This window comes from Meleagris gallopavo, chromosome Z, assembly GCF_905368555.1.
Source record: "Meleagris gallopavo chromosome Z, MGAL_WU_HG_1.1, whole genome shotgun sequence".
NCBI classification, from domain to species: Eukaryota; Metazoa; Chordata; class Aves; order Galliformes; family Phasianidae; genus Meleagris; species Meleagris gallopavo.
The window spans coordinates 64702870-64717703 of record NC_139435.1 but is presented as its reverse complement, the minus strand read 5'-3'; the positions used below and the strand labels follow the sequence as shown (position 1 = coordinate 64717703).

Below are 14834 nucleotides of genomic sequence, written 5' to 3'. Positions count from 1 at the left end.
ACCCTGGGATTCTGACATGGGTAAGCAGTTGTGATAAAGTACAACAGCATCATGTCTCACTAATCCCGGCAAGACACTCATGTCTGTCTATCTGCACTCATATAATGCACAACTGGTGGTGAACCATGCTTAGGGATCAGGAATACACATCAGTGGGCTCTGCCTCAGCAAGTCTTTGTAATTCCCTCAACAACTGCTAGTGCTGCAGAGAAGTACCTAATTCCCTCAGACAACCTGAAGGGAAGGGATGACAGAGCACTGCTCCTACGAGTTTGACAAGAACATATGATCGAAGCTACAGGAAACAGTGCTGCTTCAGGAGGAGGGAACCTATAATTAAAACCACAAAAACAGCATATTTCCCAGAGAAATAGGAACATGTTCTTTTCCCTATTTCACTTTTCTCTCTCTGTTTACACAGCTCCAGCACCTGAATGCAAGTCTTGGTCAGTTTTTCAAATTATACTTCTACACGTTTCTGTGATCTGGGATGGAGCTAAAGAAGGTGAAAATAGTGCAAGCTCTGAATTTTGGTATTTTGCATCAACACAAAGGCAGCACCGCCCCATCTGAGCAAGGGATCTAAAATATTCTGCAAAAATTCCATGCTTAAAACCCTCAGTGGTACCATACAGAACACTTGGATGTATTATTAATAAACAGCCAGGCAGCTGAGAGGATAAAAGGCATGGAGAGACACACAGAGCAGCATCTTCTGTGGAAGGTTTGTTTTGGATCTTTCCTGAAACGAAGGTAAGGTAAGCAATGTTTATTTGGAGACCATTCTTCAACCAAGTAGAGATTGAGTACGTGTGTAGGAACACTGATATAAATAGCTGCAGACTGCTAAACTTCCAACAAAGGATGTTTAGCTGTCCAGTACCTTACCCCACTCTATTTCTCTACAGGTTTTTAAGCTTCAGCTGGATACGGCTGGATTTCCTGTTACAGTCATCTGCTCAATGGCCACATTGAATTCCAATTTCTTCCCCTCTTACTGCCAATAATAAACCATCCTGTTGGTCATTATTCACTAATAAGATCAGTACTAATTTTGCACAGCCCATGGAAGACACGCATTTGCTCTTATAACACTAGAGTATGTAGGATCCAAATAAGATGGACTGTCTCTATTATCTTTGGTTTTATTCAGTGAATGGCTTTCTACACGTCTTTAAGTGAAGGGAATCTCTGGTAAAAATAAGATACAAACATCTAAAATTAAAGGTTAAAGTTGATAGCCACGTTGAGATCAATTATGAATATAGTTTTAATATCACAGTAGCAAGCAACAGATTTGTTACACTAATTCCTCATCCTCAGCATAGCCAGATCATGCTTAAGAGAAGTGGAAGTCTGAATATATTAGCTTGCTTTTGATAGCAAATGCATCAGAAACAACTACAGATACCCACACAGCTCTTCTTATAGTCAACGTTTCCTTTCATCTGAGCAATCAAATTGCACCAGGACAGAATTTCGTAGAAAGTGAACAACAGAAATTAACACTTTCAGTATTTGCAAGTTTCAGTTTCCAAGTATATCTCAGTTCTCATGCTCATCAGACTGGATGGAAAAAAAAAAAATCATGTGGCTTAGCCAAGCAACTAAAACCATATCTCAAACTTCAGTCCCTACTGAAAGCCAGTAGGGTAAAAAGTAAAAGGAAGTATTTACATAAATTTTTGGAAGGCTTTAGGATGCAGTTATACCTAATGCCTTTATTGTTCATCCTTGTTCAGAAATCTTAGGTGTTTTTCATGCAGAAAAAATGTCTATAATTATCAGAGGTATTATTTGCTGTAAGTTCTTACTTCATTTTCCTCTTAAAAGTGCACTTCTGTGGAGGAATACAAGAACAGTATGATCTGGGCAACAAGCTCCCATTCTCTAAGCAAAGCATATTTCTTCTGCTAATAACGTGACACACTGCATCCCACAAGTCTCATTTTACCATTTATTCTTTTGCTGCGAACCCGGATGGGTTGTGAATGCCCACAGAGGATACTGTGGAACAGCTAACTTTCACATAACTACAAGTTACATATTTATATGCACTGTCAAAATGGTGGGAAGATACGAAAATCAGTTTCACTGGAAACTAGCAGGCTAAGCTATTTATAAATAAGTGTCTTATTTTTGGTGCTCTTCAGAAAATGTGACGAACAGTGAGTGATGAGCAATTTATGTTGCTGATCATTTGTATCACAATAGAGCCTTGCTGTCTTTTTCTGGAGTGAAGACTGTTAATTTAGGATCTGCCTTATCCTACGGTGGAATACAGTACTTAGAACAAATAACTGGTGGGCAAGGCTAAGAGAGTATGAATGAAGCAAGGTGTACTGAAAACGGAAGAGTAGGTACAATACAGTGCAGCTGAATGAAATTTGAGGGTTCCTGGAGATCCTGGGCATCAGTATTTGAAACAGACCACTCACCCATCTTTCTCTCAAATACATAAAAAAATAAAAAATGAAAGTTTCGGTATTAAGGAATCCTTTCCCACAGGTTTTCTGCTCTGAAGAATGTTCTATTTATACAATAAAAGATTACATTACACAAAACACGGGATAATGAATCTGAAATAAACACGGTTAGAAGGATTACATGCTCTGAAGAGATCTTACAGGTCTTACAATGGAAAAGCTGGTTTTCATTAACAAGTGTGTAAGTAGCCTGTACTAAGTAAATAATTCATGCGTATAAAAGGATGATCATAAGGGTGACTGAATAATGATCATTTTGCATTCCCTGGGTTGACTGCTGGATGCAAAATACTTCATCAGAGGCCACCAGGGTATCATTAGCTGTACCAGTCTATCCAGCATGTTTCCATACAGATACATTTTAACGTGAACTTTTAAAGAGCTGATTAATAGCCTTTTTTTTCCCCAGAGTCCCTGGTAAATGAACACTGATGCCATGTTTGATCATATTCTTTTATTATTTTTCTCTCTGAGAAACGCACAGGGCTGAACAGAGCCTGTCAGCTGCACTGATCACACATCTGCTCACATCCTGAACAAGCCTGGCAGCCAGGAAGGGGAGGCTGTTCCCTACATTTCTCCCTGCCTTCAGCCTCAAGCAGTGCAAGAGCACCAGATCAGGCTGACCTGCTCAGCTCAGCATCCCATGCTTCATGAAAACCAAATCTCAACTACTTCAAGCTCTGCTGCAGATGGCACCAGACTCCCTTGGGCACGTCTTTTTATTCTGGGTCCTGGGCAAGCCAGCATAACAGTGTCACCAGTACAGCTGGAAAAGGGGAAGCAAAGACAACAGGGAAGCAGCACCTTCTCTTGCAGCCTTGCTTGATTTTGTGATCTCGTACTAAGCCCCTGGATACTCCTGTCTGACCAGCGCAATGTGCTGCAGCGACAGTAAAAGCTTTCATGTCCCAAAGCTGAAACCAAAAGCTCCAATGTGTTTTGCTTCAACTGCTTACCTCTATTTCCCTCAAGGCAGTTATTGGGCATGTATTCATCTTCACAGAACTCTACATTTCAGCACCTATCACAAGCAATTTAAGCTGAGAAAGCCCAGACAAGTAACTGCTTCACCTTGTTGCCCTTCTAATGTAGGAGCAAAACTAACTGCGCAGTATTAGTGTGCTACAAAAAGTAAGTTACAGCTAAAACAGCTCCAGTATGCTCTGCAGAGGGCAGCTATCAGCTCCAAGTAATGTTCAGATCTATTCTTCCCATTTATTGATGCTTATGTCAAGTACAGTAAATTCTTAGAAACTCTTCCACTACTGAGAGCTGAATATATGAGAGAGCCTTACAAGCTGAGAAAGTAATAAATAATTATGCTTTCATCTAAAATAGCACCAAAAAATTATCAAACTGAACTCATAATACTGATTTTTCACCAATTTGCAAAAAAAAAAAAAAAGTTCTTTTAAAGCTGGTTTGAGTGAGTATGCTATTAAAACGAGTGTAATGTAACTACTTTATCAGTGACATCGTTGAGAGAGCCCAGTGCATAATACAGCTGCTCTTTTCTGCTATTAATTGCTAGGTCTAATAGTTCTTTCCCTGCAACAAATGCAAGGCTTCATTTTCAAAATCTCAGTTTTTGCTTGAAGATCTATCTTGTCTTTTAACCTTAAGTTAAGCCTCGTAAAATGTCTGATGAGCAGCATGGGCAATCATTTCCTTCACATTCTTAAAAAAGCTGAAATTGGAAGAGTACGCCTTTAGGGAAATACTAAGAGTTTAAAATATGCCTGTGCAGCATATCCATAGATTTTTATAATGCATTTCAAATCATTTCCACATTGTAAGATAGGCTTTGCAAGCTATCACCACACATGAAAGCTGGTGAAGAAAAAGTAATAAAAATACTGTAGCAAGAAAAGGAAAATGATGCCTTTCTCTGCATTTCCTGACATTTGACTTCTCCTATATAACAGCAACAATCAAAATATTGCAGTAATTCACCCATTTGCTGCACTTTACTGGCAGCAGAGGGTGCACCTGTGATCACACTCACTCTCCCACCTCATCTCTACCTCCCCATCTGTAATTGGGATATTCAGGTGACTGCAGCACTCCTGATAAAAGCTAATTAGCCAGCATGCTGATAAGCAGATCTTTCCCACCAAGTGCCAAGCAGAAACTTTCCAGCCAGCCTTCTGGCAATGGGGAAGCCAAGCAAGCAGCTTGGTATAGCCCAGAGAGAGAGGGAGAGGGAGAGAGGGAGAGGGAGAGGGAGAGAGGGAGAGAGAGAGAGAGAGAGAGAGAGAAAGAGAGAGAGAGAGAGAGAGAGAGAGAGAGAGAGAGAGAGAGAGAGAGAGAGAGAGAGAGAGAGAAGAGAGAGAGAGAGAGAGAGAGAGAGAGAGAGAGAGAGAGAGAGAGAGAGAGAGAGAGAGAGAGAGAGAGACAGACAGACAGACAGAGACAGAGACAGAGACAGAGAGAGAGACAGACAGACAGACAGAGACAGAGACAGAGACAGAGACAGAGAGACAGAGATAGAGACAGAGACAGAGATTCAGCACCACCATCTCACTCACTGTCCCTGCATCTTGCATAGGCTATATATACAATACAGGGCTGCAAGATGCTGTATCATACTGCTCTGTGTGGAAACAACACAGTAAGCTCACGATGGAGAACTGAGTGTCAGGTCTAAACAGAGGTACGTCCTGAAAGCCTACACAAAGCCAAAGCCATGTCCCAGCATTGCTCTGAACAGGTGGCAGATGACACCCACTACAGCTTGCTGCAGTTTGTGGTGTCCCTCCCCACTTTTGGCAGTTCTTGTGTATTTGTCAGTAATTGCCAAAAGTAACATTCGGAGCTTGATGTGACAGCTGAGAAGCATTTGGGGCCAGATTGTGGACTTGTTAGTCACGCTGCTGAGGAGCCCCTTGCACAAATGGCTTTGCTCAAGTGTGACTTCCTTAATAAATGAATCATCCATCACTGCTGTCTACTCAAGCTTAAATACTTCTCTTTCTGCTGCGCATCCTCTCCCCATGGTGGCGAGGACCATTTTGGCTAACGGGATACATGCAAAAACAAGCAGAACTTCAGGGCTGGATCAGATGTACAGAACAGCCACTGATGCCAGATGATGCAATCCCAAAGCTGCTGCACTTGGACTTGCTCCCATTCATTCCAAAGTCCTGCTTGGATACCCACTGGTCTGATGTTGCATGTGCTGGTACAATCCTGGTCCACCTGCAGGTCCAGGGACACACTGGAACCACAAGATGCCGAGCATCCCCCATGACGATGCTGTTGGCTTAGCAGTTCCTCGAGATATCTGCAGGACTCATTTGGGAAGTACAGCTTGCTGGAAGCAAGTGTCTCTACCCAGCAAGCAAGGTAGTCCTGCCAACTCAACCCTGGCAAGCTTCTTGGCTCTCTGCTTGGTGACCCTGGCTCCTCGTACGGTGATTTCATGTAAAACTCTATTACTCTATTTTTATGCTTCTGGAGTTCGAGAAACTAAGAGACAAAGAGACTCCTTCCTTTCCTGATTCAGTTTATTTTCTCCTTATCTGCCCTTGTGTCACTTGCATTTAGGTCTCTAGTTTTCTTGTTTTCTTCCCTTTCTTTTCTCTGGCTTCTTTTAGCAATTCAGTATAAACTATGCAATACACAGCTATCAGTACTGCAGTGTGATTTGGTAGGCTCTTCTGTTCGACTGAAAACACAATCCTTACCCTATTTAAAAGCTCTTTTTTCAGATCTATGGAAACATGATTCTTCTTGGGAAGACAACCCTGGAATGAGAAAAGAAACTGCTTTTTCCAGTTTTCTGTTGATTACCATAAGGGATTAACAGAAATACGTAAATTTTATCTGTGCTAAACCTGGATTTCTTTCACGTTCAAATATTGTAAGGAAGTCTCGGCAGGAAGTGAATAGAATACACAGGCTAAACATTTTTATTTGATGACTTAAATGAGTAATTAAATCCAACACAGATTTGAGTTCTAATGCTTTCATTATCTCATGGGTTTAAATAATAAATAACTCATTAAATGTACCCTAGATGAAAATGTTTATAAGTGGTCTTTGAATTTGTGAACATTGAATTGATCAACAGCTTTCTGAGGTCTGCCATATATTCTAGTGCAAATATGGATTGCTCAGGCTTCTGTGATTAATAAATTCTTGGTGGAAGTTACAATGAGCATCCCAATTTACATCTGTAGAGAATGTTTTCTTTGTCAATATTCTCTTTATTGCCTATATTCTGTATTCATGTAGTCTCTACTAGCAAATTTGCTTGGCCAAAATTTTAGTTTTTACTTACTGAATGCCATATGGGTGTTTCTTCTGTCAGCAGGTGTCATTAAGTACAGTAAGAATTAACCACTTACCTTTGTCATAATTTAATTATTATCAACATGAGTTTGTACACTGTAGTATGAAAGATTTCTTCAGCTAGGAAGATACCATTTTATAAATATCCGTAACAAAAGAAAGCACCAAGTTTGCAACTGAATCTGATTTTAACTCGGTGTTTCCTGCATCACAGCAATAACACGCAATGGGGAATGCAGAAATCCTGTTATTAGACAGCTCAGATATTTTCTCCAAAATCTGGCACCACATGATCAGTACAGCAAGGAAAGAGACTAAGATAAATGCATGTTAGACTATAAGGCAGGTACCTTTTTTTTAGTTTCTGTATTAATTCAATGAAGATAATTTTCTTAGTTTATGTAGTAAGTACCTTCCAATATTCAATTGTGAGAATCATTTTCCCCCCAACTCCTTCCCCAGATGCAGCTCCTCTAAACCCTTTTCAAATGGAATTGATATAATTGAAAACACAACAAAGCTTATAAAGTTGACTATGTGATTTGATAAAGCTTGACAAAAGTAGATGCACTTCAAGAACAAAGTGATCATTGACATAATTTTATCTAAAGATTCACAAAGTCAGATACCCTAAATAATTATAGACTGAGTGAACATCCTGAATCTGGGTAATAAACCATTGCTGTAATTGAGACAGTTTTCCCACTGTTGAGCTGAAGCCACTTGAACAGAGAATCTCTGTGTGTGTTTCAAATAATACTGCACTACCCAGTTTCCAATGTCTTAGATTGCTATGTACTACTTATGCCCTCCTAACTTGGAAATAAACAGACACTCAGATTGAGGTATGGCCAATATTTCCTTAAGTAACGATTGTTTGGAAAAAGGAAAATAAAAAAGTACAACAAAATAAGGGCTGTGGATAACTCTGTGATGGTTGGTTGACCAAACCACAAATACTAGAAAGTACACTTCTATGCACTTCTATGCACCAAAGATGTTTAAGAAACTTAGGTGATAAGAAGTCTGCTGAACTATTTCACAGCAACTTAGGTAGTAAGGAATACTAGGTACGCTTCTAGGGTTACAAAGAACATGAAGTCTTGAAATAGTACTTCTGAAAACACTCACCTCATAACACTGTTTCTCCACAAGCAATAAGACAGCTAAGAAAATGCATTCTTGAAACTCAAAGTACATTTATCATATATCATGCTAAAACACCGTAAGCTGCAAGATCCTTTAATTCCAGAAGCCCAGTGGCAGGATGGCAAATTCAATGGCTTTCTGAGGGGTTTCCTTCTAAAGAAGAGGAATTGGAAATAGCACTGAAAGTGAGACTTGGAAAAATGCACCTCAGCACACTTCAATGTTATGCTGAATTAAGGATTCAGGGAGAGAGCTTAAGTAAATAAACTCTCACCACTTCTCTGCATTTCAAAAAAACAAACATACCCTGTGCTACGGCACTAAGGAGAAGACCTCACGATATATCAGATGCCAATGCAACTTTCAAATGTTATGCCACCATCGCTTTCAGGAAACCTGGGAGCTTTCTGATGATGGGACAGAATACAAACAACAACTTTCTCCATTCAGCACAAAGCATCTGCCAAGTTTATGGTAACAGACAGACTGGCCTCAGCTGACAACTCATCAAACACTGAAGCTGTGCTTGTCTCATAGCCTGTGATGCTCAACAGCACGCCGGGCCCCAGGTAAGAACCATTGTCAAAGAACCATTCTCAAAGTAACAATCTGAGGACAATGTACGATACCAGGGAGGAGCAAGTGAGAGGCAGGAGATGGCAGCACTCAGCAGGTACCAGAGGTCACCTTGTCTGAAATGGGATCAGTCAGCAAACATGGCACTGCTGTCGTTTAACAGAGGGTTGCTGCAACAAAGAAATCTCACTCATGGTACTACGACAACAATACTGCTAGCAAAATGTGAATTACACCTCTGAAATTTGTGTTTAATAGAAGTAATGGCTCTAGGAGAGCTGACCACAGGAGATACTACGTTAAGAGGCAGTGTAAAAAGACTTTCACTTAATAGCAGATCTGTAGTCCAAACTATGCAAGTTTCAAAAACAGGACATCACTGAGAACATTCATTTTCATGCCATTTCCAGATTTTGATTCCTTTTTTTTCCCCAGGATACCTCACAGAATCACAGTACCCAGACTTGGAAGGGATCCGTACGGATCAACGAATCCAATTCCATCTCTCACAAACCCCCCTGAGGTGCCCAGCCACTGTGTGCCACACAATTTATGCAGCGAGGTGAGGAGGGCTGGTGATCACAGGGATGACTGAATACTTACTGCTCATCTGTTCAGCATCAGGTACAAACTCCAACATGTGGAACAAGTCAGATTAGAGATGATAGTATGAACTACGAGAAGCTGCAGCTAGGCATGTGTTTTGCAGTCTCTCCTGGACAATGAGTTATCCCTTTTTTTTTTTTTTTCCCCTGCAGATCAGAAATAACTTTCTGATGCAATTATAGCTCGAAGAAGGAAAAGAAGTGTCTGCACTATCAGCTGCACAGCTCTTCCATGCCCCCATGGCCCTTCTATTTTCAAAAGAGAACTTAATCCCTTTAAAGTTAAATGCTAATGGTCATTTTCTTTTAGAGCCTCTGCTCTGAGCATGAGGTTGCTAATTTGTCAGGAAATTCACTATTTAAACTAAAACTCTTGACGGGATTTATGTATTCTTTTTACCCTTTCTGAAGTCATAGCAGTGATCAGAAGTGCTGGCAATTCCAGTCACTCTAGAAACCAGATGAAGTATGGACTGGCCATGCAGGAACCAAGATGATTCAGATTTATTTTGTTCTGTTTTGTTGCTCTGGAAAGAATCCTTCTAATGCTAAAAGACATTACAGCTAGCAATTTATCTGAAGCCCCCTGAAAATAGTCCATTAGCTCTGAAGTTCAGACAAAAGCTGCTGCAAACATTATCTCCCTTGTGTTCTTGATACTATCACCTGTAAAATAGAAATTACAGGCTATCCTTCCCAAACTCCTGGCTCTGTACTACAAATGTTATCACTGCATTTATTTGTGGCTCATGTTCCCTAGTAGTGTTCGCTATTTCCTCTCTGGAGAAATAGCTAATGACATTAGCAGCATTGAAAAGAAAAAGTGTATGTTATGAAAAAATTAACAAGGTAAGTCCTGCCTTAATGACATCAGTGCTCGTGAGCTGCCGTCTCCAAAATAATGATCTGTCAAAGCTTCAATGTGATCTGCATTCAAGTTAGCAGTGGAGGAATCCAGTGGTTTTCTGCTTGCTGAATGATGGTGATAAATTGTTACTTTTGCTTACTGAAATTGTGAAAATTTACAGGACTGACAGTAAACTCAGAAAAGTAAACAGCTTCTTTCAGGTCACAACAGTGTCTGGATTTACTGTCAGTCTATGTTAGTCACTAAATCACATACACAAATCAAAATGAAAGAAAAATATGTCACATTTTACTCTGCAGAGCATCCCTTGAAGCTGTGTGTGTGTTCTGACACACACAACCCTCAATGCTGCATCTCTGTGATGGCTGTTGCCATGTCATTGTTAATTGTTGTGGAGGAATGCTGTTAGCTTTGTCATTCTCTGAACTTCAGAAGAGGAGAATTTAATGAAGAACAGACATTAAAAAGATGCTTAGACACAGCATTCAAAAGCACTAAGCATCCAGCTGGCTTCTGATGCCCACTTTGACATTGCATAGCTCCTCTCGATGTCACACATTTGAAGCACACCATCACATGTGATGAAGACAACAGTCAGTGCTATTAAAATGAATTTCAGTTCCAGATCCTAGTCTTCTTCTTCATTTCAAGTATTGCTTTGTGCCACGTAGCGGAAGACTTACTCAAAAATCCAAGTACTTTTCAATTACAACGAATATCTGCTTATTATAAACTTCCATATGAAGGAATAAGGTTGTTGATGTACAGCAGCAACACAAGTGTTATATTTATACATTCCCATCATGGCATAACTTGGAAAACTAGACCTTGCTGTTCCCTTTAAACAACCCTAACAAAAGCTCCAACTAATCCTGAGGATGGGCTGGTAGGACAGCACCTAGCACATGTCATATTTGTTCGCACGTCTGCAACATTCCCAACATGACAGGCGGTAGGCAATGCACTTCAAGGACAAACATGCTGGGGGCTCGCCGCTATTCTGGCTGGAAAGCCATAGGCCTGCAGGCTGTGCCCGGGTGCATGCTGCTGTGCGGGAGTGAGGAGAAGACAGCCCTGCCAGGTAGAGCGGGACGGGAGGCTTCTCAGGGCTGACAGCTTCCATACCAGAAACACAGTCACAGAATATCCAGAGCTGGAAGCGATCCACAAAGATCACAGAGTCCAACTCCTGGCACCACAGCGCACCACCCAGAATTCAAACCTCAGTGTCTGAGTGGTGTCCAGACAATCCATGAACTCCAGCAGCTCAGCGCCTGTTCCAGGCCCCAACCACCCTCTTGGAGGAAGAGTGAGATTGCAGCCCTCAACATCTTGCATGTCTTCCCCTCTCTAAAAAAACTGGCTGCTCAGCCTGTTTAGTGGCAGAACCTATCTCACCTAACCACTGTGCCACCCTCAACTGCCTGCTCTAATGCTGCCTGTAGCCAGAAGCAGTCAGCTAGCAGTCTCGGGGCTTTTAAGCCTGGAGGCCATGAGATGCTAGCATGGGATGGAGGGACAGACAAAATCCCTGCCTGGGGCAGTAAGCCATCAGAGCTGCCCAGGTCAACCGCACTGCCTCTGCCAGGTCTGAGATGGTGCTGGAAATCCTGCAATTCTGGGAAGCACATGAGTTAAGTTAGCTTCTGAATGGTATTTGTTAAGTATGAAGCAGTATTCAGAAGGATGCACAGGCTCTCCTATTACCAGCTGGCCTTTAAATACAGATGAGATTTTTTTAATATCCACAAAATCTTGAAGAGTGATTTTTTTTTAAGCTGATCTGAAAAAAAACCTGAATCTCCTCAGCACTTAAATACAGGTTTAAAGTCAGGCATTGATTTCACTGTCATAGACGACAATGACATTTAAACGTCTGCTTAGGAACAAAGTCTTGATTTGGACAGATTTATCCAATGAAAACAGTTGGCTCCCCACTGAGGAGAGTGTGAAAGTTAAGCAGGAACCATGAAGTCTGTGAAAGGCACAATGACTGCTGTCCTGCATGATATGCGTTTAACATATGTTGTGTCCTCAGGCAGCTCCAGATGAACTTAGTCCCATCTGGCATGGAAGAGAAAATAATTCTGATTTTAACAGAGCAAGGAGATGGTTCAGGCTCTGGTCTTCAGGGAACGTTGGCTGTTGGCTCAGGTACAACAGGAAATGTAACTGCAAGGTGGGCTGGTGTCACTCAGCTAACTTGGGTGCTAATGGCATCAAGCACATATGAACAGTGGCATTCAGAAGTATGGATCACCCTTGAGTTTATGCATAATCTGTAGAGAAACCTGCTACCTTTCTTGCCAAGCAAGAGAAAACCAGCAGAGTTTAGAGCAGCAAACAGCGGTCACACCTCCAATTACAAACCAGCTCTTTTCCTATCTTCTCTATCACAGTCTTAATACAAAAAAAATACAGAAAATATTGATCCAAGCTGGGATTTCTATTTGCTTTTGCAAAGAAAATTCAGTTGGTAATCTTTTTTTTTTTTTTCCTGATTAAATTCCGAGTGCAAAGTTGCGCCATCTCCTTCTACATAAAAGAAACGCTCCTCCTGGCTACTTAAATGGCAGCTTCTGCCATCTTACCACAACTTTCCTCGTGGGGGCCACACAGAAGAGTGTTTTCTTCCCACTCCTTTGCCTGGACGTGACTTATGGCACTGAGCCTGCATTTGCAACATACTGAACCATCATCACCTTTTCCCAGAGCTTATAACGCAAGGATGCCACCTCCACATGGCAGAAAATTCAGCACTCCTGGGACGCTGCCTTAAGTTGTGCCTCAGGCAGTTAGGCACTGACTTCTGATGCTATGACTTCAGCTACACAATCAAATGCAGACAGAGTCAGCCTGCAGTTTCTACTGTTTTAGGTAAGCATTACAACACTCCACAAATCAAACTAGCAGTGATGCATGAGCTACAAGTAACAGAAATGCTCAATGAAAAGCCAAGAGCGAAGAACTTCCCTGAAAACTGTCACCGGGTGAACAATCAATAGATACTACCCCACGCGAACTCTGCAAAGCATTCTGACTAGTAAGAAATACATAAAGTAATAAATAAACACATTAGCCTGTTCTCCCCCGCCCTTCCCTTCCTCCCCCTCCCCTTCTTTTCTCTAACGACCCTCTTTTGGTGTGGGAAGCTTCTCCAAAAGCCAAGTTAAGCATCTACAGCGGATCGCCTCTCACACCGCACGGGCTGCACCACAAGAGCCGCTATCTAATCTCAACCCTGCAACTCCGCGCGGCAAACCACGCCGCGCTCTCAACTTCGCTCTCACCGCCGAGTCGCCGTCTCCTGTGCGAGAAGAGGATGCTCGTGCACCGCCGCACAGGGAAAGAACGCTGGAAGGTGGAGAGGGCGCAGGACGGGGGCAGAACGGTTCCGGCAGCCCCGAAACCGGCGCACGCTCCCCGCTCCGGACTGCTCCCGCGCCCCGACCCCGCAGGGCTCCCCGGGATGCGGGCACAGCGCTGCACCCCCTCCTCCCCAACCCCAATCTCTTTACCGGGCTCCGCCGGGGGAACTCTCCCAGCACGATGCTGACCACGGGGATGCGCAGCGCCGCCGAGACGAAGTCCAGCTCCAGCATCTCCCCGCGGCTCTGCGGGAAGGCGAGGATGGCGGAGACCCCCTGCACCACCACGGTGTGGCAGAGGCTCTGCAGGAAGGAGACGGGGTCGTTGCTCCACGAAGCGCTGGGGGAAGAGAAGGGGAATAGGGGCAGGTCGCCCAGCCCCGCCTCGATCGCCATCACCACCTCCAGGGACAGGTTGTAGGGCAGCAGCCCGGCCACGCCGTTCAGGTTCGCCACGGCTAGCAGCAGCGCGTCCCGCGGCGAGGGAGCGGGGCCCGGCCGCCGCTCCCCGCCGCCGCCCGGCCGGCGGCCCCGAGCCCCCGCCGCAACCTCCCCCTCGGGGCCGCCGCTCGCCGCCTCCCCGCTCCAAGCGGCGGCGGGGGCGCGGGGCTGCAGGTGGGTGGCCCCCACCCTGACCGTGTGCCCGATGCGCCGCAGGATCTGGCAGGGCTGCGGGTGGGACGCGGAGCCGGGCACCGCCGCCAGCACCAGGGCGCAGGGCGGCAGCAGCAGCAGGCACGCCCGGCCCAGGAGCCCGCGCACCCCTGACCGACACATGGCCCGCCGTCGCCGCCCGCCGCCTCCTCCGGCTCCGGCTCCGGCCCACCCCGCCTCAGCCGCCCCGCGCGCGGCCGGCAGCGGCATCAGCCGCGGCGGGCGAGCCCGGCGCAGAGCCGCCCCCGCCGCCGCCCATGGGGCCCCGCCGCCGCGCCCCCGCCCCGGGGCCGGAGGGAGTGGGGGGGGCTCACCCCCCGGCCCGCCCCTCGCGGAGCCCGGACTGCAGCCGGACGGCCCCGGGGCGGCCCCCGCGCCGCCCCCGGAGCGGTTCCCCGCGCGGTGCCTCTCCCCGCGCCGTCCCCCGGCCGTCTGCCAGCCCGGCTCCGCTCCGCAGCCCCCGGCGCGCTGCCCTGCCCGGCTCCCGAGAAAGCGAGAAAAGTTGCCGGGCGGCGGGGCTGCGGGCGGTCGCTGGGCTGCGCTGCGCTCCCACCGGGAGGGACGGCGAGCGGCTCCTCCCCGGGCAGCCGGGACTTGTAGTCGCCGCCGCCCCCGCCGGCAGGGAGACGCCCGCCCGGCGTGAGGATGGAGAGCTGGCGGGAAGCGCCCGTTCTCTCCCCCGGGGGCGCGTCCCGGGACGGCCCCGATGGACGGCGCCGAGCGCCGCAAGAGGGGGAAGGGCGAGCGGGAGACCGTAGGGCGCAGAGCTGGGGGTGTCAGCGCCCGGCCCCCCCCCGCGGGCACACCTTGGGAGCAGCGCCGGGTGTCCCCG

The 14834-nt window shown here is 45.4% G+C and overlaps 1 protein-coding gene across 1 annotated transcript in view; it reads right to left on the bottom strand.

Moving 5' to 3' along the window:
• The window catches only part of GRIN3A (glutamate ionotropic receptor NMDA type subunit 3A), a 71271-nt gene extending 56662 nt beyond the window's left edge, over positions 1-14609 (bottom strand). Inside the window, exon 1 of the mRNA XM_085213021.1 lies at positions 13499-14609. Coding sequence (XP_085069147.1) covers positions 13499-14212 — 714 coding nt within the window. The 5' untranslated portion in view covers positions 14213-14609. The remainder of the gene's footprint in view (positions 1-13498) is intronic.
• Between the last annotated feature and the right edge of the window lie 225 nt (positions 14610-14834).